This window comes from Procambarus clarkii, chromosome 10, assembly GCF_040958095.1.
Source record: "Procambarus clarkii isolate CNS0578487 chromosome 10, FALCON_Pclarkii_2.0, whole genome shotgun sequence".
NCBI classification, from domain to species: Eukaryota; Metazoa; Arthropoda; class Malacostraca; order Decapoda; family Cambaridae; genus Procambarus; species Procambarus clarkii.
In genome coordinates, this window is record NC_091159.1 from 30,154,888 (window position 1) to 30,179,145 (window position 24,258).

General features: G+C 53.4%; 1 protein-coding gene across 4 annotated transcripts in view; it reads right to left on the reverse strand.

The window, feature by feature from the left end:
• Positions 1-23,379, reverse strand: part of LOC138349517 (putative ribosome-binding factor A, mitochondrial) — a 35,938-nt gene extending 12,559 nt beyond the window's left edge. Inside the window, exons 1-3 of one of the 4 annotated variants that reach the window (XM_069321819.1) lie at positions 23,302-23,379; positions 20,725-20,971; positions 7,207-7,393 (exon numbers count right to left, since the gene is read on the reverse strand). In XM_069321819.1, coding sequence (XP_069177920.1) covers positions 7,207-7,393; positions 20,725-20,876 — 339 coding nt within the window. In that variant the 5' untranslated portion in view covers positions 20,877-20,971; positions 23,302-23,379. Of the gene's footprint in view, positions 1-7,206; positions 7,394-20,724; positions 20,972-22,589; positions 22,610-23,154 lie in introns of those variants that run through there. The other 3 variants (XM_069321822.1, XM_069321818.1, XM_069321820.1) reach the window with 3 other exon arrangements.
• Positions 23,380-24,258: the final 879 nt, after the last annotated feature.

Below are 24,258 nucleotides of genomic sequence, written 5' to 3' on the forward strand. Positions count from 1 at the left end.
GACCTAAGCCACTCTGGTTAAACTATGGGGGAGCCAGATTCAAGTTGAAGAGAAGGACACTGGGGTGGTAAGCCTCATGTCCTATGTCAAAACGTAACCACTCTCCTAACTCCAGATGTATGGGGACATACTAAAGTGAGTCATGCGGAAAGTGCGGCAGGTGGTGAATACTGTACCCTGGAAGATTGAGGATGAATTGGAGCCCCACCAAGTCCCACTCAGGGACTGTGAATAGGCGAGACACTCAGCAAAGAGATGCAGTTGCCTCAACCGTGCCAGAAGCCACCCACTCTTGCAATGACCTGACAGAGATGGAAAGAGTCCTGCTCCAAAAGTTGTAAAACAAACATTCAAATCCGCAGTGTGCCACAACTATTCAGGTTTCTCATTTGGCAGAAATTTCAGCAACTCAAATTTCTGTTCAGATTAAAAGGTATTCAAAAGAAATTTTGAATACCAGGTATATCAACTCTCCACTTGCATGACAGCAATATATTACAGAATTTGAACAAACAGAACCCTGAAGCACAAAACCAATAAATACAGTACTCACTTCCTAACTCAAGAGGCAGACTCAAGACTTGAACATGAATTAAGATTACTAGTAAGTTTGGGTTATCAAATCAGCTCTTTGAAAATGTTGTGAAAAAGTGTACCTTATCAAAAAACCAGCGTTGAATGTAATGAAACGCCATTTTCTGGGCGAGTCCCGGAGGCTCCCCGGAGCTATCCCAGGCTGATATGCTAATGTCAGACTTTGGCATCAGTCATGTGTATGGAGTTCTTAGGCCTACCGGGGACCACGGCCAGAACCGGGCCCCCTCAGAGAGGCAAGGGGAGCAATGGCCTATAGAAGCCCCCCGTGTAGTTGGAAGCATTCTATGTCTGCCATCGACCGGAACAGGCACCCAGAAAGGTAAGCGCCCCAAACAAACCCCTATTCTGGTTAAAAATTGCTACCTAATACCGAACTAGTGGATAGAACTCCCCAACCGAAAACAAGCAAATTAGTGTGACGTCACACACCTGCCGCGCCGCTGTCTGCGCAGCTCCCCCCTCCCCGGGAGGGGGAAGGGGGAGCCCCAGACCCCCCGCGCCGGCTACCCACACCTCAGTTCTTGAGGCTGGATGTCAAAAAACGCGAAAACAACCGCCGACCGGAGGGAGGGAGGGATGCCGGGAGCCTCCGGGACTCACCCAGAAAATGGCGTTTCATTACATTCAACGCTGGTTTTTCTGGGGGGCCCCGTCGGCTCCCCGGAGCTAACTACCCACAGACAGAAAAGAGGGACTTACCCGGGAGGCGGTCGTCGCTCACCCCTCAACTCGAAGCCGAGACAACTGGCTGCAACCGCCGACCCAAAGCAACACAGGCCCGACGAGGGCCAGGGACATTCACAAGGTAACGAGCAGCCAGGACCCTGTTCGACCGCCAAAATCCCCGCGCCCGGAATATCAGACCAAGACATATTCCCAAAGACGGCAGCAAGAGCCGCGAACTTACGAACGTCATGGGCACGGGGATAGACCGCAGGCTGGCTAGACCTAATAACCCTGCGGACGACCTGAGAGACCCGAACCCGCGAACAGGGAAGAAGGGAAACCGGATCAACCCACAGCGCGTCCCCGGACACAGAAGCTGTGGCGCGCAAATAACGGCGAAGCGCCGCAACCGGACACAAAACATGATGCACCCCCGGCCTGACCAACCAAGCATCAACCACCCATGGACCCCTCCGGAACGCAGCAGTCTCATTCTTCGCCAGAAAAGAAGGAGACGGCTGCAAACGAACAAAACTATCACCACGACCAAAAGAGCAGAAACCCCTGCGCCGGAGGAGAGCATGAAGCTCCCCTACCCGACCCCCAGAGGCCAAAGCCAACAAGAAAAGTGCCTTGGAAAAACAATCCTGGACCGAAGGGGCCACAACGAAACGAGGAGATGAAAGGAAAGAGAGCACTCTGTCCAAAGACCAGGACGGCTCAGGCGACGCATGAGCAGGCCGGAGGTGAAACAATGCACGAGACAGCTTGTGAAACGGCGCAGACGTAACATCGATACCGAAAGCAAGCTGAAGCGGCTCCGCCAGCGCCGCACGATACGAAGCGACAGTGTTAGGCATAAGATGACGGTCCTGAAACAACCACGAGAGGAAGGACAAGACCACCCGAACAGACAAGGAGCTAACACGACGAAGACGCAAAAAGAAACGTTAGGACCGCCAGGAAACTTCATACTGCCGCCGAGAAGAAGCCCTCAGGTGGGACACCAACAAGGAGGCCACCTGATCACCATAGAGATGATGATAGACTCGAGTCAAAAAAAAAAACCATACGCGAAGACTCGAGGAGAAGATCGAACCAGCTACGTGACGTACCGGCCCGATCTGCTGAAAGAGGCGGAGCCGCGGGAAAAACCCTCGGGTTCGGACACCGAGCAACCAGCGCCTGAAACCAAGGCTGGGCCGGCCACCAAGGGGCCAGAAGGACAACTCTCCCCCGGTAAGTCTCTAAGCGAGTCAGGACCTGGAGCAACAGCCGAACTGGGGGAAGAGGTACAGGAACCCCCACCTCGACCAGTCGAGCCGAAAGGCATCGACCCCGACGGCCTCGCAATCGGGAAGGGCGCCGCATAAACGGGAAGACGCCGCGACCACGCCGACGCGAAGAGGTCCACCTCGGGGCGCCCGAACGTCTGGCAAAGCCAACGGAAGGACTCGTCGTCGACCGTCCACTCCGTGGAGAGGGGAACGAAGCGAGACAGGGCGTCGGCCAAGACGTTGGACACGCCCCCGTACGTGAACCGCCAGGAGAGCCAAACCCCGAGAACTCAGCAGACGAGTCACCCGAAGCGGACCAACCCCAAAGAGACAAGGACCGCATCGAACCCCCGCGGTTCAGGCAATGAACCACCGGAGAGCAGTCCGAATGGAGCCGAATCGTCGATCCGCGGGCCACCCGAATCCTCCCCAGAGCAAACCACACTGCCGCGAACTCCCGCACCGTACTGTGAGCTCGACGGAAGGACGGATCCCAACGCCCCTGGCCGGCCTGGTGAGCACTGGTCACAAAAACCCCAGCCGAGAGACGACGCATCCGTGTACACATCGAGCGAGGGCTCGGGTAGGCGCCAAGGCACTGAACCCCGAAAAACCCGAAGAGGAAGCCGGTGACGCAGCAACCGACGCAAGTCCCCGGGGGTCGAACTCTGCGATCGCGAGAGAGGCGGAAGGGGGAACCCCGAAGGAACCAGAACAGCCGTCGAAGCCAAACCCGACCCGGCGGGTAGACCACCATCGCGAAGTTCAGGCTCCCGCACAGCCCCTCGAGCAACCGCCGGGTGACCCGAGGGCCCTCCAGAAACAGACGAAGGCGGGACCGCAGCCGCAGGAGAGACTCCGGAGGGAGAGACAAGGAGGCGGTCCGAGAGTCCCACACGAGACCCAGCCAAGTCTGAACCTGAGAGGGAACCAGATGGGACTTCCTCCAGTTCACCAAGAACCCGAACCCGGCGAGCTGGGAAAGAACCAAATCCCCTGGCTAGCAAGCAAGCTGACTGGCTGGGAGCCCAAACCAGCCAGTCGTCGAGGTAGGCCAACACCCGAACACCTAGGAGACGCAAACGAGCCACCACAACCCGTGTAAGGCGTGTGAACACGCGAGGTGCCAGGTTCAACCCGAACGGGAGACAACGAAAGCGGGTAACTCAGACGCCCCACTACAAAACCGAGCCAGTCCCTGAACCGCGGATGAATCGGGACATGCCAATAAGCGTCCCGGAGGTCCAGGGACACCATCCAAGCACCCGGCTCCAAGAGGAGCCGAACCTGAGACAGCGTAGTCATCCGAAAGGAGGGGCAATGAACCCAGGGGTTCAGACGGGACAAGTCCAGAATGAACCGCAGGTCCGCGCAGTCCCGTTTCGGAACCGGAAACAGACGGGAAACCCATCTGAGGGACGACGTCGTTTCGACGACGCCCAAGCGTACCCACTCCAAGACGACTCGACAGAGCGCAGGGGAAGAAGCCTGCCCCGCCAGCCCCGACCCCCAAAGGGGGGGAGGGGCCACCCAACGCCACCGCAGGCCGCAAGACACGACCCGAAAGGCCCACGAATCGTGGGACCAGGCGCGGGCGAACAACGCAAGCCGCCCCCCCATCGCCCCGTCAAAGGGGCAAACCGCGAAAGGGCCGGCGACCCTTACGAGACCCAGAACCCCGCACAGCGCGAACACCGCGCCGACCAGACGAGGGAGGGTCCGCAGGAGGAGCCAACCCCAAACCTGACACCAGAGGCCTACCACGACGAGAGGAACCCCGAGCCCTGGCACGACCTTTCCGGGAAGACCCACCCCGGGACCCCCGGAAAACCAACAAGTCCGACATCGGACGACAAGCCGCCGACGCAGCCTGAATAAACTGCGCCACGGCCGACTCCCCAAACAGGAGAGGACAAAAAGGTGAAGAACGCCTAAGAGCCAGAGCCCAAGCAGATTCCACGGAGGAACCCAGCACCGCCTGCCGACACGCGATGACGGGAAGCATAGAACAGGGAAACCGCATCCCGCAAAATCGGCGTGAACAGCTTCAACAAGGCAGCCGACGAACGCGCAGCCGAGGACAAGGTGCCGGACCCCGGGACGGACCCAAGCGTCCCCACATCCTCCACGAGCCAATCCGAAGACAGCTCCAGGAGGGAAAAGAACCGCAAGGCCGAACACAAAAGGCCCCGAGCGCGCAAGTCCTCCGCCACGAGCGCCGCCGAAAGGGAGGGAACCTGCACATGGAGCTGAATAACGCCCACATCGCGGGGAAGGGCAGGGGCAAACAAGCACTCATTCAGGTACTCAAGTTCACCCCCCAGGAAAACCTGAAGCACCGTGGAAGCTTCCCGCCACTCCAGCGTGCGGGAACGACAGAAGGAATGCCAGGAATCCAGACCAAACAAGGGGCAGTCTGCTAGCCAGGATGACTCCGGAACCTCGTAACGGAGCCAGAAAGGGAACGAAGTCCCAAACCTGAACTGTGGACGGATCCATTTCCGAGGCATAATCCGGGTCACGCAGGAGGTAAGCTGCAAAGGCCGCTCGCACCACACCAGGTTGGATGCGATAAGCCGAAAACCTCCGGAAGGACGGAACCGACGTACCCGGGGGAACACGGAACCGTACCCGGGGAGGGGCCGACACCAAATCCAACTCGTACGCAGAGGGGGGGAAAGAAAACCCCACTCCTTGTAACAATAAGCCCCGCTCAGTGGGAAGAAAAACCCAGGCGGGGTCCAGCGGGGCCCAAGGCCCCCAAGTCAGCCCCTCCCCAGCCTCGAGGTCCGTCACCACAGGACCCGAGGCCGAGTCCTCTCCCCAAGCCCCGACCCCACAAGACAAGGACGGAGCAGCCGGAAAAGCTGGAGGAAGGGGGGCCCACTGGTCAGACCCTGAAGCTTCGGCCGGGAGACAAGACTAGAATGCCTCTGCCGCCCCCCCGGAAGGGGCAACCCCCGAAGCTGCACGAGTCTCGAGATCAAGTAACCCCTGCTCCGACCCCGAAAACCCTCAGACGCTTCGGGGCCGGAAGCAGGGGCGGGGGACCAGAACGAACAGAAGGGGAAGGACGAGGAGGTGCGGACTGAACCAGGATCGAAGCGACCCCCACCCCCAAGTCCGGGTCTCGAAAAGCAAAGCGGGGCAGCCCCGGGGCATCCGGGGAAGCAACCAACCGAGCGCGTTGCAACAGACGAAACCTAGACTGCAACGCACGTGCCGCCTGTACCCGAATAGAATCATCAGAGGATTGGGTAAATTGAGTCACAAGCAAGCAGCAACACTCACAGGACTCAGGGTCGAAAGTATCACCGACCCAACAGGCAGCGTGGCAGAGGCAAAAACAATGAGGGTCACCCTGAGACAAGGGGACCGAGCAACCCTCAAACTCGCACACAGCGAGTGGGGACTCCGGGGTCACATCCATCGGACCCACGCGCCCCCTAGGGGATTCCCAGGGTCCTGAGCGTTTACTTTAAGAGGACTCGCGCTCAGGTAGTCCCAGGCAGGGTGCAGCAAACCGGCGCCCAAAACTACCAAGCAAACTTCTAAAGCTGAACCCCAGGGACGTGTACACTCACGGGGACCTAGCAGGGGGCGCCACCGAGGAGAACAGTGGAAGGGCAAAAACAAACTGAATAAAATGACAGAACCCCCCACCAGGCAAAAACAAAAAGAAAAACAAACCCCGCAAGAGGACAGCGAACCCCAAGGAACAGAGCCGGCCGCGATGTCGGGAATTACAAGCTGAGCAGCACCCTGCGCCCCTACCAGTGCAAACTGCCTCTTACCTGCCGGTAACAAGGGAGAACAGAACACCCAAGAGCCCAAACAGGCGGCCGAAAAACCGAAAGGTAAAACGGACCAGCAGAGGCAGACCCCGAGGAGCCTGTGGAAGGTGGCCCCAAGCCCCAAGGGCAGTACTTACAGGGCACCTAGGGAAGGCAGCCCTAGGCGCATGCAGCCCGAGTACTGAAGATAACTCCTGGCTCTCGCACCCACAAAACTAACACCACACTCAAAGCACAGTGCAGTAGCGACACCGGAGCCAGAGCACACGACCATCGCCTATAGCATCAGCCTCAAGAACTGAGGTGTGGGTAGCCGGCGCGGGGGGTCTGGGGCTCCCCCTTCCCCCTCCCGGGGAGGGGGGAGCTGCGCAGACAGCGGCGCGGCAGTGTGTGACGTCACACTAATTTGCTTGTTTTCGGTTGGGGAGTTCTATCCACTAGTTCGGTATTAGGTAGCAATTTTTTAACCAGAATAGGGTTTGTTTTGGGGCGCTTACCTTTCTGGGTGCCTGTTCCGGTCGATGGCAGACATAGAATGCTTCCAACTACACGGGGGCTTCTATAGGCCATTGCTCCCCTTGCCTCTCTGAGGGGGCCCGGTTCTGGCCGTGGTCCCCGGTAGGCCTAAGAACTCCATACACATGACTGATGCCAAAGTCTGACATTAGCATATCAGCCTGGGATAGCTCCGGGGAGCCGACGGGGCTCCCCCAGAAACTATAATTTACTCTAATAAAATACTACAAATTGTTATAAAAGATGAATTACTATAATATATTGAAAAATTATAAGAAATTAAATTTGTAAAGCATATGACCATATATTCTAGATAATTGCAATGTATGCAGACAATATTAATGGTGGATACAAACCTCAGACACTTCAAGACTAACACCACACAACTCATCTGACACTTTCCCTGTAGACATTACATCAGTGATTTTATCCCGTAAAACTTTATTCAAAACTCGAAGTCGATGTGTAGTTTTCACTCCTTTGCCAAGAGGCTTAGCCAATTCAGAGGGGTTTGTCATCATCCTACCATCATGCCATACACGCCTGGAAGAAATTTTGAATACCAGGTATATCAACTCTCCACTTGCATGACAGCAATATATTACAGAATTTGAACAAACAGAACCCTGAAGTACAAAACCAATAAATACAGTACTCACTTCCTAACTCAAGAGGCAGACAACTTTATAAAATGGTACTGAATGTGATGAAATGCCTCTTTTGATGTGTCCTTCAGTAGATGTCCAAAGATACCCACCTGAATGCCTGTCACACCTTTATTACCACCCATTTGTACCTGGTGCATTAATTCTCTCTCAAGATTAACATTTTTATCATATTTTTCTTAAAATTGTGGATTGAATTTGCTTCAACAACCACTTTCTTAAATGCAAGCAATACAGTACACTGAAAGACGAGGCTGCTGACATCCCTCCCGCCCAGGACCACCACCTTTTACCAACTTCTTCCATGGGTATGACCTGGTAGTATTTTTCTGATTTATGAATTTGTTTCATGCAGTTGCTTGAATTGCTGTTTAAGCTTTCTCATGGGGATTTGTCTTGGTGTTCAGTAGATCCTGAGCTCCAAGCTCCCCTCGCCACAAAAGAGGGCCAGATTCTGGTTCTGGCTCCCAATTGGGATCTCGGAGTTTTTGGGGTATCGGAGGTCTTTTGCAGCTACCTAAGGCATGGCTTGACCACTGCCTAGCTACGGGGACCTACTGAAAGGTCCTCCCCCCCCCTCCCAGGAAATTTAGTATGCCATAATTTTATGGATATTTTGGTGGTTTTGGTATTAATTGTTAACAGATACCAGTACATGTGCTATAATTATACTTTAAAATTATATTTTAATTTTTTTATATTTTTTTATATTTTAAAATTATATTTTAATAGGAAAATGCAAAAGAATATGTAGGAAATTAATGAAATTTGTGTTATTTGGTATAAATAAGTGTTCTATGCCCCCAAATTGCAATGTGATTTCACAGATAATAGGGATTAGCAGAACTGGACATATTACGTTACAATAATCTAAGAATCTGAAAAATGGGGATCAGGATAATAGGAGAGAGCCAGTCTAAATGTGAAGATGGTTGCTCTCTCTAACTCTCTTAAAACTTTCAGTATCCCGGCGAAGGTAAAAAAAAAAGTGGTATGTGTTCACGGCGTTTTGCCGCGTAAGCGTAAAAACAAAAATGTGTATACATGTACGCTTTTTACTCTCCTGACCTTAGTTCTCGAGCTACGTATTTCATTTTGGTGCCAACGTGTTCGCAATAAAATTCTCTAGAAGAACATCAGTAAAAAAAGTCACGAAACGTATAGGGATACCAGCACCAAATAAATAACTACGAGGATGACTCGCCGTGAGCACCCAACAGCAACAAAATGTTTTTACTCTTGGGATTGTTATCACCTCCACACTTGTCGTACAGCGTTAATTTTTGGTATCAATGGACTCGCAATGAAATTCCCAACACGGTGATATGAATATAAGCGTAGAATAATGATTGCGGCCCGCCCGCAAGAGTGTGGGAAGTGGTGAAATTGTTACCCGGTATCGGTGACGGGACGACACACGGCGTTTTGAAAGTTTATACTTATTTCACTCTCATGACATTATTATTCTATGTACGTCATTCATTTTTGTGTCAATGTGTTCCCAATAGAATGTTCTATGAGCCCGTAGGTAAAAAGATCAACAAAGCGTAAGATAGAATAGCGCCAAATATAAAACAAAGCTGGAACATATCAGTGAGAGTCAAACACACACGAAATGTTTTTACTTTTGTTATGTTTGTGAACCTTTCATGAACTTATTGTACCATGCAGCCTATTGGTGAGAAAGAGAGCCTCATGGCGTGCAGGTTGAAACAAACCTAAAGTAAATCGGATAAAAATTGAATTTTATACAAATATTTTAAAAGAGGACATAAATTTATGTCCACCATGCGGGAGCGGGTAGGCGAAACAGGATGCCAGGAGGAGTCCTCATCCGCAGAAAGTGTTAACATGTAGGGTGTTGACACCTGGTGGTTGTCTGGGGTAGGGGCTTGACAGCCAAGAGGACAGCGCAATCAGATTCTAAGTCCTGAGGTTCTGGATTCGATCCCCAGTGGAGGCGGAAACAAATGGGCAGATTTCTTTTACCCTGATGCACCTGTTCACCTAGCAGTAAATAGATACCTAGGAGTTATACAGCTGCTACGGGCTGCTTCCTGGGGGTGAGTAACAAAAAGGAGGCCTGGTCGAGGACCGGGCCACGGGGACGCTACGTCCTGAAATCATCTCAAGATAACCTAAAGATAGTACAGTATCCAGGAAGATCGACAAGACGGTCCTTAGTAATCACCGTCAAGTCCACGTAATGCTTGGAGGTTTTCTTTTTAGCAAAAAATTAGGTTTCATATAGGCTGGACGGAGTAATCCAGTCTCTTCCGTCTGCCACTGTCACCCAGTGATGACATTTTAAAAGTTCCCTGACATAATGGAAAGCAAATGTCAACAGTGTCACACTGTTGTTAATCCTGTCCTGGGAAGAGCAGGATATAGCCTAAGAAAGTAACCAAGCAGCCTAGCTCAGAAAGAAGGTACAAAGATATTTAACAGGCAAGAATTAATTGGGTTCAAGTAAGGAAATTAATTAAATGATAAGTTCATTTTGGTACAATGAAAGTTATGAATCTGAAGAAATGTATTTAAAATCTTACAGTATATACGGGTTCTGTTTCTGGGTGTGAGAGGGGAAGGGCCACGCGGTGCGAGCTCCGCGGAAAACAATATATATCTAGGGATATTTCAGTGATACAGAAACTAAACACAGTCAAATAACTTTTTAAAGTGTGTCTCAGCATATTAACCAATATATCATAGTGATTACCATCCGATCGTTTGTGTTCAAGAAAAAATAAGTGAAACTCGTGTGTAGTCAAGGCCTGCCCTCGTGGTGCCAGGAGGCCTTAGGCGATAGTTGCCTAGTCGTCAATAAATCACATTTCTCGCTATTGAAACATCAAGTAATCAGTGCCCATAGTGCTAAGCTCTCTATGCAAAACCTGTGTCTATTATAACAAAAATTAAGATAACATATTTTAATATCAAGTGAACAAATTATACACAAAATAAGTCCGTCGTGTGTATGTAAACAAGGGCCACTTGGAGGTAGGCCCACCCCAGTACCCTCTGTGTGTGTATTCTTTCAAATAGTGTAACGTACTCAGGTAACTATGCCCAGACACAGAAACTAGACGTCGCCGCTGTAAGGTAACTAGTGGGAAATGAAAGTAATGTAATCTAACAAGTGAACAAAATAAATTAAGAGTGCGACACATGGTAGCAACAGTGGCCATCCATACAGCCTCCTCCAGGCCTGTCTCAAGTTGGTAAACACCATGGTCAATACCCACAGCCAGCACCCGCGGTCAACCCCCCCACCGGTCAACACCCCACCTTGTAAGACCATTACCACTGAACAGAAGTGTTCAAAAATGGCTTTGATAAAAACGTGCATAGAATGCAAAATGAAGGTAGATTACCAACAGAGCTTTCAATGCCAACTCTGTTCAGCAGCCATACACAAAAAATGTGCCAACATGACTAACAATTCAAGGAGAAATGGTCCCAGTGACCACTCTGTGTACTGGCTCTGCAAAAAGGATGATGTAACTTTTTTGAAATTGATGGAAATCCTTGATAAAACTCCCGCCGAAAACAGAATTACTAATTAATGCCTGCATAGCAATTCTAATGTCTTCAAACAAAACTGTACATGACACCAAGGTACAACCAGCTGTGGCACAGAGCTCGGTGGCAGCAGAGCCTGAGCAGGGCGCGGAGTCGGGGACGCCTGAGCAGGGCGCGGAGTCGGGGGACGCCTGAGCGGGCGCGGTAGTCGGGGACGCCTGAGCGGGGCGCGGAGTCGGGGCCGCCTGAGCGGGGCGCGGAGTCGGGGACGCCTGAGCGGGGCGCGGAGTCGGGGACGCCTGAGCGGGGCGCGGAGTCGGGGACGCCTGAGCGGGCGCGGAGTCGGGGAAGCCGTGAGCGGGGCGCGGAGTCGGGGACGCCTGAGCGGGGCGCGGAGTCGGGGACGCCTGAGCGGGGCGCGGTAGTCGGGGACGCCTGAGCGGGGCGGGAGTCGGGGACGCCTGAGCGGGGCGCGGAAGTCGGGGACGCCTGAGCGGGGCTCGAAGTCGGGGACGCCTGAGCGGGGCGCGGAGTCGGGGACGCCTGAGCGGGGCGCGGAGTCGGGGGACGCCTCTGAGCGGGAGCGCGGAGTCGGGGACGCCTGAGCGGGGCGCGGCAGTCGGGGACGCCTGAGCGGGGCGCGGAGTCGGGGACGCCTGAGCGGGGCGCGGAAGTCGGGGACGCCTGAGCGGAGCGCGGAGTCGGGGACGCCTGAGCGGGGCGCGGAGTCGGGGACGCCTGAGCGGGGCGCGGAGTCGGGGACGCCTGAGCGGGCGCGGAGTCGGGGACGGCCTGAGCGGGGCGCGGAGTCGGGGACGCCTTGAGCGGGGGCGCGGAGTCGGGGACGCCTGAGCGGGGCGCGGAGTCGGGGACGGCCTGAGCGGTGGCGCAGGAGTCGGGGACGCCTCGAGCGGGGCGCGGAGTCGGGGACGCCTGAGCGGGGCGCGGAGTCGGGGACGCCTGAGCGGGGCGCGGAGTCGGGGACGCCTGAGCGGGGCGCGGAGTCGGGGACGCCTGAGCGGGGCGCGGGAGTCGGGGACGCCTGAGCGGGGCGCGGAGTCGGGGACGCCTGAGCGGGGCGCGGAGTCGGGGACGCCTGAGCGGGGCGCGGAGTCGGGGACGCCTGAGCGGGTGCGCGGAGTCGGGACGCCTGAGCGGAGCGCGGTAGTCGGGGACGCCTGAGCGGAGCGCGGGAGTCGGGGACGCCTGAGCGGAGCGCGGAGTCGGGGACGCCTGAGCGGAGGCGCGGAGTCGGGGACGCCTGAGCGGAGCGCGGAGTCGGGGACGCCTGAGCGGAGCGCGGAGTCGGGGACGCCTGAGCGGAGCGCGGAGTCGGGGACGCCTGAGCTGAGCGCGGAGTCGGGGACGCCTGAGCGGAGCGCGGAGTCGGGGACGCTGAGCGGAGCGCGGAGTCGGGGACGCCTGAGCGGAGCGCGGAGTCGGGGACGCCTGAGCGTGAGCGCGGAGTCGGGGACGCCTGAGCGGAGCGCGGAGTCGGGGACGCCTGAGCGGAGCGCGGAGTCGGGGACGCCTGAGCGGGGCGCGGAGTCGGGGACGCCTGAGCGGGGCGCGGAGTCGGGGACGCCTGAGCGGAGCGCGGAGTCGGGGACGCCTGAGCGGAGCGCGGAGTCGGGGACGCCTGAGCGGGGCGCGGGGAGTCGGGGACGCCTGAGCGGGGCGCGGAGTCGGGACGCCTGAGCGGGGCGCGGAGTCGGGACGCCTGAGCGGGGCGCGGAGTCGGGGACGCCTGAGCGGGTGCGCGGAGTCGGGGACGCCTGAGCGGGGCGCGGAGTCGGGGACGCCTGAGCGGGGCGCGGAGTCGGGGACGCCTGAGCGGGGCGCGGAGTCGGGGACGCCTGAGCGGGGCGCGGAGTCGGGGACGCCTGAGCGGGGCGCGGAGTCGGGGACGCCTGAGCGGGGCGCGGAGTCGGGGACGCCTGAGCGGGGCGCGGAGTCGGGGACGCCTGAGCGGGGCGCGGAGTCGGGGACGCCTGAGCGGGGCGCGGAGTCGGGGACGCCCTGAGCGGGGCGCGGAGTCGGGGACGCCTGAGCGGGGCTCGGAGTCGGGGACGCCTGAGCGGGGCTCGGAAGTCGGGGACGCCTGAGCGGGGCGCGGTAGTCGGGGACGCCTGAGCGGGGCTGCGGAGTCGGGGACGCCCTGAGCGGGGCGCGGAGTCGGGGACGCCTGAGCGGGGCGCGGAGTCGGGGACGCCTGAGCGGGGCGCGGAGTCGGGGACGCCTGAGCGGGGCGCGGAGTCGGGGACGCCTGAGCGGGGCGCGGAGTCGGGGACGCCTGAGCGGGGCGCGGAGTCGGGGACGCCTGAGCGGGGCGCGGAGTCGGGGACGCCTGAGCGGGGCTCGAAGTCGGGGACGCCTGAGCGGGGCGCGGAGTCGGGGACGCCTGAGCGGGGCGCGGAGTCGGGGACGCCTGAGCGGGCGCGGAGTCGGGGACGCCTGAGCGGAGCGCGGAGTCGGGGACGCCTGAGCGGCGAGCGCGGAGTCGGGGACGCCTGAGCGGAGCGCGGTAGTCGGGGACGCCTGAGCGGAGCGCGGAGTCGGGACGCCTGAGCGGAGCGCGGAGTCGGGACGCCTGAGCGGAGCGCGGAGTCGGGGACGCCTGAGCGGAGCGCGGAGTCGGGGACGCTCTGAGCGGAGCGCGGGTCGGGGACGCCTGAGCGGGGAGCGGAGTCGGGGACGCCTGAGCGGGGCGCGGAGTCGGGGACCGCCTGAGCGGGGCGCGGATGTCGGGGACGCCTGAGCGGGGCTCGAAGTCGGGGACGCCTGAGCGGGGCGCGGAGTCGGGGACGCCTGAGCGGGGCGCGGAGTCGGGGACGCCTGAGCGGGGCGCGGAGTCGGGGACGCCTGAGCGGGGCGCGGAGTCGGGGACGCCTGAGCGGGGCGCGGAGTCGGGGACGCCTGAGCGGGAGCGCGGAGTCGGGGACGCCTGAGCGGGGCGCGGAGTCGGGGACGCCTGAGCGGGGCGCGGAGTCGGGGACGCCTGAGCGGGGCGCGGAGGTCGGGGACGCCTGAGCGGGGCGCGGAGTCGGGGACGCCTGAGCGGGAGCGCGAGTCGGGGACGCCTGAGCGGGGCGCGGAGTCGGGGACGCCTGAGCGGGGCGCGGAGTCGGGGACGCCTGAGCGGGGCGCGGAGGTCGGGGACGCCTGAGTCGGGGCGCGGAGTCGGGGACGCCTGAGCGGGGCGCGGAGTCGGGGACGCCTGAGCGGGGCGCGGAGTCGGGGACGCCTGAGCGGGGCGCGGAGTCGGGGGACGCCTGAGCGGGGCGCGGAGTCGGGGACGCCTGACCGGGCGCGGAGTCGGGGACGCCCTGAGCGGGGCGCGGAGTCGGGGACGCCTGAGCGGGGCGCGGAGTCGGGGACGCCTGAGCGGAGCGCGGAGTCGGGGACGCCTGAGCGGAGCGCGGAGTCGGGGACGCCTGAGCGGAGCGCGGAGTCGGGGACGCCTGAGCGGAGCGCGGAGTCGGGGACGCCTGAGCGGAGCGCGGAGTCGGGGACGCCTGAGCGGAGCGCGGAGTCGGGGACGCCTGAGCGGAGCGCGGAGTCGGGGACGCCTGAGCGGAGCGCGGAGTCGGGGACGCCTGAGCGGAGCGCGGAGTCGGGGACGCCTGAGCGGAGCGCGGAGTCGGGGACGCCTGAGCGGAGCGCGGAGTCGGGGACGCCTGAGCGGAGCGCGGAGTCGGGGACGCCTGAGCGGAGCGCGGAGTCGGGGACGCCTGAGCGGAGCGCGAGTCGGGGACGCCTGAGCGGAGCGCGGAGTCGGGGACGCCTGAGCGGAGCGCGGAGTCGGGGACGCCTGAGCGGAGCGCGGAGTCGGGACGCCTGAGCGGAGCGCGGAGTCGGGGACGCCTGAGCGGAGCGCGGAGTCGGGGACGCCTGAGCGGAGCGCGGAGTCGGGGACGCCTGAGCGGAGCGCGGAGTCGGGGACGCCTGAGCGGAGCGCGGAGTCGGGGACGCCTGAGCGGAGCGCGGAGTCGGGGACGCCTGAGCGGAGCGCGGAGTCGGGGACGCCTGAGCGGAGCGCGGAGTCGGGACGCCTGAGCGGAGCGCGGAGTCGGGGACGCCTGAGCGGAGCGCGGAGTCGGGGACGCCTGAGCGGAGCGCGGAGTCGGGGACGCCTGAGCGGAGCGCGGAGTCGGGGACGCCTGAGCGGAGCGCGGAGTCGGGGACGCCTGAGCGGAGCGCGGAGTCGGGGACGCCTGAGCGGAGCGCGGAGTCGGGGACGCCTGAGCGGAGCGCGGAGTCGGGGACGCCTGAGCGGAGCGCGGAGTCGGGGACGCCTGAGCGGAGCGCGGAGTCGGGGACGCCTGAGCGGAGCGCGGAGTCGGGGACGCCTGAGCGGAGCGCGGAGTCGGGGACGCCTGAGCGGAGCGCGGAGTCGGGGACGCCTGAGCGGAGCGCGGAGTCGGGGACGCCTGAGCGGAGCGCGGAGTCGGGGACGCCTGAGCGGAGCGCGGAGTCGGGGACGCCTGAGCGGAGCGCGGAGTCGGGGACGCCTGAGCGGAGCGCGGAGTCGGGGACGCCTGAGCGGAGCGCGGAGTCGGGGACGCCTGAGCGGAGCGCGGAGTCGGGGACGCCTGAGCGGAGCGCGGAGTCGGGGGACGCCTGAGCGGAGCGCGGAGTCGGGGACGCCTGAGCGGAGCGCGGAGTCGGGGACGCCTGAGCGGAGCGCGGAGTCGGGGACGCCTGAGCGGAGCGCGGAGTCGGGGACGCCTGAGCGGAGCGCGGAGTCGGGGACGCCTGAGCGGAGCGCGGAGTCGGGGACGCCTGAGCGGAGCGCGGAGTCGGGGACGCCTGAGCGGAGCGCGGAGTCGGGGACGCCTGAGCGGAGCGCGGAGTCGGGGACGCCTGAGCGGAGCGCGGAGTCGAGGACGCCTGAGCAGGGCGCGGAGTCGGGACGCCTGAGCAGGGCGCGGAGTCGGGGACGCCTGAGCGGAGCGCGGTGTCACAGGCCCCGGAGCGGAGCGCGGTGTCACAAGCACCGGAGCAGGGCACAGTGTCGGGGACGCCGCAGCAGAGTGCGGTCCCTGGCAAAGGGAAACAAACAAAACAAGGCCCCAAAATCTGTTGGTATTACAAATGGGCAACCTGTAAGCATGGGGAATCGGGAAGAATAAATGGAACGTTGTACATACGATCACCCTAGAAAGTGCAGAAACCTCCTCAATACAGGTAAATGTACCAAAAGCTGTGAATTCTTCCACCCAGAAATTTGCAAGAACTCTTTGGACAGGAAAGAGTGCTTCAATGCTGAATGTCCAGCTTTTCATATAAGAGGTACTAGGCGAATAAAACCGACAGACTACGACTATGAAAACAGCCACTACTCCATCGACCGGGATAATTTTTTAACATGAGGAGGAGGAGAAGAATGGCTAAAAATGACCAGACTCTACCACCAACTCGGTCAAATGCTAGAGAGGACGCAAACACAGTGGCCTCCTTACCAGAGCCTCAGATATTAACACCAAGTAAAGCATCCAGCACTTCCACTAACACGATAACATCATTTATATTTGCCAACATCCAGGGTATAAAAACACGCAAATCCAACAAAGTTCACTTTATAGATGGTCTCCTTCATGAGGTAAATGCAGTGTTTGCAGCCCTAACGGAAACTCACACAAAGGACTACCTTGATGGTGAAATATGGATCTCAGAGTACAATCTCTTCAGATGTGATAGGAAAACACCGGCTTCAGGGTGGGGTCAGCCTCTACATCAAAGACACACTCATCTGTACTGAGCTGCTAAACACCTCAAATGATATGGTGGAAGTGCTGATAGTCAAAATAGAGATCCTAAATGTAGTTGTTGTCCTTGCATATAAGTCACCGGAGGCAAACTCTCAGCAGTTTAAAGACCAACTAATGAAAATAGAACACTGCTTGGAAAACCTCACAAATCCAGCTCCGATCATCATCCTGCTTGGGGACTTCAACCTACGGCACCTGAAATGGAAGCACCTGGCTAATACAGTAATATCAGAAAGAATACCAGGAAGTAGCCTAAATGAACAGGCACATGCAAATGACCTGCTACGGATGTGCGATAGATTTGCCTTAAACCAGCAAATAGTAGAACCAACTAGGAAGGAGAACACGCTGGATCTCATTTTCACTAATAATGATGAGTTGATCGGGAACATAATGATTACAAATACAGTACCAGTTACTCAGATCACAACTTAATTGAAGTTCTGACAAACCATGGGGAATGGACCTTCAAAACCAGTCCAGATTCCCGGTGGAGGAGATTTCAGCAAATTCAACTTCAATAATAACAGATAAACTGGGAGCAAATAAACCAGGACTTCACAGAAATAAACTGGGAAGAACAGCTAGAAAATGCAAACCTGAACCAGTGCCTGGAAAAAATAAGCTCAGTAGCACTAGAAATATGTTCAAACCGCATACCACTAAGAAAAAAGAGGAAGAGATGCAGATTGGAACGGGAACGTCGTTCCCTATATAGGCGAAGAAAACGAATCGCGGAACAACTTGAGAGTCGCACCCTATCTCAAGAACGGCAAAGAAGGTTAGGTAGAGAAATAGAAACAATTGAACTCAAGCTACAAGAATCATACAAAACCCAGGAGAGGCAAAGAGAGCAAAAGGCCATCAGTGAAATAGAAAGAAATCCGAAATATTTTTTCTCCTATGCAAAATCAAGATCAAAAACCACATCTAGTATCGGGCCCCTGCGAAAGGGAGATGGAACTTTCACCGATGACAAAAAAAGAAATGAGCGAGTTACTGAGGAAGCAGTACGACTCTGTTTTCAGCGAGCCATTAAATGCGCTAAAGATTGATAACCCAAATGAATTTTTCATGGATATGATACCAACATCAAATCATATATCAGACGTCGCCCTATCCCCACTAGATTTTGAAGAAGCCATAAACAGTATGTCTATGCACTCTGCACCAGGCCCGGATTCTTGGAACTCCATATTCATCAAGAACTGTAAAAAACCACTATCGCAGGCCCTTCACATTCTGTGGAGACAAAGCCTAGATACTGGCGTTATCCCTGACATACTAAAAACAGCAGAGATAGCACCACTCAATAAAGGAGGAAATAAGGCAGAGGCAAAAAATTACAGACCAATAGCACTAACATCGCACATCATAAAAATTTTTGAGAGAGTGCTAAGAAATATAATCACAAAATACATGGAATCACAGCATCTCCATAACCCCGGACAACATGGTTTCAGAACAGGGCGCTCTTGCCTGTCGCAGTTGCTGGACCACTATGATATGGCATTAGATGCTATGGAAGACAAACAAAACGCTGATGTAATTTACACAGATTTCGCAAAAGCTTTTGATAAATGTGACCATGGTGTTATTGCACATAAAATGCGTTCAAAAGGAATTACCAGGAAAATAGGCAGATGGATCTACAATTTCCTGACTAACAGAACCCAATGTGTAATAGTCAACAAAATAAAATCCAGCCCATCAACCGTGAAGAGCTCAGTCCCCCAGGGTACTGTGCTTGCTCCAGTACTTTTTCTCATCCTCATATCGGACATAGACCAGAACACAACCTATAGCACTGTATCATCCTTTGCAGATGACACTAGGATTTTCATGAGAGTTGGCAACATAGAGGACACGGCAAACCTCCAATCAGATGTAGATCAGGTCTTTCTATGGGCTACAGAAAATAATATGGTGTTTAACGAGGATAAGTTCCAGCTCATGCGCTACGGAAAAATTGAAATATAAAAACAGAAATCACGTACAAAACTCAGGCAAATCATAACATAGAACGAAAAGGCAATGTAAAGGATCTGGGTGTACTCATGTCGGAAGACCTTACCTTTAAAGAACACAATAAAGTAGCCGTCACAACTGCAAGAAAAATGACAGGTTGGATAACAAGAACTTTTCACACTAGAGATGCTATACCGATGATGATACTTTTCAAAACGCTTGTGCTCTCTAGAGTGGAATACTGCTGCACAATGACAGCCCCTTTCAAAGCTGGAAAAATTGCTGACCTGGAGAGCGTGCAGAGATCCTTTACTGCTAGAATCCACTCAGTAAAACATCTAAATTACTGGGACCAACTAAAGAGCCTAAATCTGTACTCCCTTGAGCGCAGGCGGGAGAGATACGTAATAATTTACACATGGAAAATAATTGAGGGGCTGGTCCCAAACCTGCACACAGAAATAACATCACATGAGACCAGGAGGCATGGCAGGATGTGCAGAATACCCCCGTTGAAAAGCAGAGGTGCAACAGGTACTCAGAGAGAACTCCACCAACATCAGAGGCCCGAGACTGTTTAACACGCTTCCACTACACATAAGGGGCATAACTGGCCGACCCCTCACAGTGTTCAAGAGAGAACTGGATAAGCACCTCCAAAGGATACCTGATCAACCAGGCTGTGACTCATACGTCAGGCTGCGAGCAGCCGCGTCTAACAGCCTGGTTGATCAGTCCAGCAACCAGGAGGCCTGGTCGACGACCGGGCCGCGGGGACACTAAGCCCCGGAAGCACCTCAAGGTAAGGTAACCTCAAGGTATATATAAATACAATACAGTATATACAGTATTAGTCTTGCCTGTTTTTTTTCTGATACAGTAATCCATTCCATTTGTTTATCACTCAGAAAATATATGTCAATTGGTTGGACTAATATTATTTGTCTTATGAAAACAAATATTGAAAAGATGATGTGATTATGCAGTATGGATGAGTGAGAAAACTATCATCAATATACAGTACTGTATTTTAAGTAATTGACCAATTGTCTTCAGCCAATCACAGGGTGCTTTCTCAGGGATAGGTAAGGGATTGCCCTATCATAAGTAATGACTTTCTTTGGATAAATTGTTCACTATACAGTAAACTGTATATCAGAGATATTTATTTAATTATATTTTGCACATGCAGTTTTAGCACTTCCATAATGACAGTAGAAAGTGACAAGTTACATGAAGTGGTAAGTCATTTGTACATAATGAGCAAGATGAAAGTAACTGTCGCTTAGACAAGGTGATTCTTTTCAAAATGTAAGAAAATTTGAATGACTGATTACGGTAAAATCAGCAGTTCAAATTTTCTTACTGAAGCCTAACATTATAAAACTGAATTTTGTTATGACATTTATGATTGAAAGGGACAGTAAAGCCCTGAAATTAGTTGAGAATTCATATACTGTAGAGTATTTTGGATTCATACTGTGTAAAGAAGAAACAAAAAAGTTTAGCAAAATGAGGAAGTGATTGTGCACCTGAAGAGGGTTATTAGAAAAGAATAAATGTTATTGTGGATAAGATCAAATTGTGAGAAAATACAGCATACTAGTTCCAAGAGTTTGAAATGGGACCTATGAGCCAAATCTCAATCCTGCTAGTAAAGCTAAAATACATGCCTGTATGTGGAAGGGACTAGCATAGGTTGACAATAAATGAACAGGACTGCACTTTAATGTATATGGAAAGCCCAGCATATATAGCTGAAAAAAAACTCAAGAACAATGTGGGGGGGGGGGGTTTATTTGACAAGCCGCTGATTTCCTGTCCCCGTCGAGGGCACTAAAGATGATGGTCGTTAGATTAATTCAGGTAGTGTAAATATATACCCCCCCCCCCCCCTCACTGGACTGAGAAACTGGCAATGAGTATGGATGAAGATGTATTGTATTACCTCTTCTTGCCTTCATTTTGTAGTAGAAACTTTTTGGCCAAATTAGTTCTATATTTTGAATGGATCACCGATGCTGAAGAAAACTGGCAACGCATTAAATTCTCCAATACAGTTCGCTGATAGCCGAGAAAGATTGCTTTTCTGACCATCATCTTGCCACAGTAGTTTCTTCCAAGTTCAGGTCTCTTTGTCAAACTTCAGTATCTTCTTGCTTGCATTTTACATCAGATAAGAAAGAACTGTCTTCCTGTAAAACATTAATGATGTGAGATTACCCAATGATGGGGGGGGGGAAGGTTTTGTTTTATATTTCAATTTAATCTTGTTACTTTAATTTATGTTGCTTAAGGGAATCTGAAAGGGCATGTGAAGTGAACAGAGAAATTACAGGCACCAAGCATATTGGCACAGGGATAAGGTTAGTGAACTATGCAACCAGCATGCACCATGATGCCTGTAAGGGATTGATCCAGGGATTGATTTCTTTAGACAACTTATAATCCTGTCATTAAAGCCTAATGCCAGGCTTCACATCAAAGAATATTATTACAAAATTTAACCCAGCCAAACCCAACCTAACGATGTCTACCGTTTAACAATTAGAAAACGAGGTGTCGAAACACCTATACAGTTTTAACTTTACATATACAACAGCTTGGCATGGGCATCAACTTTCATATTTTCTATCAAACCTGTAAACAAAGGAATTAACAAATTGATTCTGGCAGCTTCATTAAGTATCTATATGTATAATTTATCAAATTTATCAATATATCAAATTTACCAATAATGTACTATAAAAAATATATGAACAAATTATTTACAAATGGCTCGACTCCTGCCATGTAAAATTCAACATGATAAATCAATGCCAGTTTGGCTTATATTTCCCCCAAAAAATAAGAGTACCACTGATGCCATTATTAGTCTGCTTGATACAATCTACACAGCCCATGACAAAAGTAGTTCCCAATTGACCTCTTTATTGACCTGAAAGTCACCCCGTCTGGAGAACCAGCCAGAACACGTCAAAAAAAAATCTATCAACAATCCTGTGACCCAAGGCGATATGTGCGCCAGGATACAAGACACTGTACATTAACAGTGTCTATGTATCTTGTGTCTTGTATATCATCTCCAAGACACTACAGCTTCGACACAGAACAGGCAGCAGACTAGGACCGCATTGAGCTACAACGCTCTCCCCACATAGAGCTCCGCGACTACGGCCACACTCAGCTCTCTCCTCTGCTCCAAGCTTCGTCTCAACGTCTACGACACTGCTGTATCCAGCCCTACTAAATAAATATAAAACTAACTAAACACTGTGTATCTCATCTACCCAAGGGTCCGTCTAATTACCACAAGCTACACAAGCTTCAGAAAGCTTCCTGGCAATACGTTAGTAATGAATAAATATGATATGTTAGGTTAGGCTGACCTGACCTAACCTAACCTAACCTAACCAAACCAAACCTAACTGAAGCTTGGATTGTCGACTTGATTTGGCGTCACCAGCTTTTTATTTTCGTCTAATTTCTTTATAAAAAGATACTTTTTCAGATTAAAATTATGTTTTTTCGCGTTGTACATTCAGCACCAACATTATAATGAGTAAATATATCATATTTATTCATTACTAACGTATTGCCAGTAAGCTTTCTGAAGCTTGTGGTAATTAGACGGACCGCAACCCAACAATGTAATATAACCGTACGTTACAGCGCTTTCCCCCCTGAGAGTTAGAGCGCTTTGTTAACAAACAAAGTAATACAAACAGTGCGGTAAGCATTGTTAATGGAAGTGCTAGTTATATGATGAAGTGTCATGTATTTATTCAGACGAGAACAGCAGCGAACACAAACCAGCGCATATATGAACAAAATGGTTTGTATGTACAAATTTCTCAGTGAACGAAGTTGTTTCTAGCCTGGTATCCGAAATTGCAGTAGACGACTTGACCCGTCCCGTTCTCGCAAATTCGTAAAGTCAATATTGACTTATAAATAAGTGCATAGGTGACATACTAAACATAATAGATACCCTTAAAAAGCTTCATAGAAAACACCGACCTTACCTAACCTTGTTAGTATCTTAAGATAAGCATCTTATAGCTTCGTAATTACAATTGTTACTTAACCTATTATAGGTATAGGTTAAGTAATAATTGTAATTGCGAAGCAATAAGATACTTATCTTAAGATACTAACAAGGTTAGGTAAGGTCGGTGTTTTCTATGAAGCTTTTTAAGGGTATCTATTATGTTTAGTATATCACCTATGCACGTAGTTAATAAGTCAATATTGACTATACGAATTTGCGAGAACGGGTTGCCCCGTGCGCCAGGCGTCGTACAATCGGACCGCTGAAAAGGGATGCCAAGCGGCAGTAGCAAAGCCAAAACAGGAAAACAAGACGTGACCAGGCGACCCCTAGGCGGAGGAGGTGTCCAGACGTCCGCTCGGCTTCAAGGTTGAACCAGGAGTTCACTATTGAGAATGACAATGTTTCAAGAGTTTGTGGTGTAGGCAGAGGAGCGGGGACTCAGCTGTAGCGTGTGTTAAGAGGGAGACTTGCCACACTGTGGGACGGGCCCGGCGGGCTGTTGTGTTTACGGCGTCAGCTGATCCTTGGTGCTACCGCAGGGTTGCCAGTTCCAAATTGCTAAAGTAGCGAGCTGACAGCCAAAAAGTAGCGAATTTGCAAGTAGAGTAGCCCAATTTTTGTTTAGTCAAATCGAATCAAATCAAATGTTTATTCAGGTAAAAGTACATACATACAAGATGAGTTACAAACATAATGTTAGATTTCTAGATAGCGACAGTACATACAGACAGACGACATTCAAATTTAGTAAGTTTATCTTCCTTCTTTGATAGAACAGACTTGATGTTCATCTGCTGATGACTTACCTCCGACATATTTTGTCTGTGTTTTAATGTTTCACTGTGTTTCTTTAAACCACTTCTATGAGCTCTTATCTCAGTTCTACAAACTTTACAACAAGCCTTATTTCCATCTTCTTTCACTTCAGCCAACCACTTTTCAAACACGGGATCCTTAATTTTAAGCCAGGACATCTGAAACGCTTCCTGGTATTTAGACCACTTCCCCATTTTACACTCCTTTATCTTAACACTTAAGCAAATTCTAAAAGTAACAGCGGTAACTTCTTTTCGGCAATTAAGGTTGGGAAATCTATAGCCCCTAGGGAGGATTATCTTGCCTTGCGGTTACTTTTTCTTTGGGTAGTTCCTAGGATCAACGTCCCCAGGGGGTCGGTCTCTGACCTTCTGGCCTCCTGCGGTAAGTGGTCTATTCAATCAAGCTGTTGGACGCGGCTGTGATTTGTACACATGACATTATAAAAAACAAAAATCATCATTGAGTTTCTTAACATTAATAGCCCAACTTGTTTTTAAAGTAGCCCAAAAAGTCGCAAGTAGCGAAATTAAAAAATTGGGAGCGCGGGCTCTGAAAAGTAGCCCAATTCGCTACTTGTAGCCCAATCTGGCATCCCTGCTACCGCCAGCC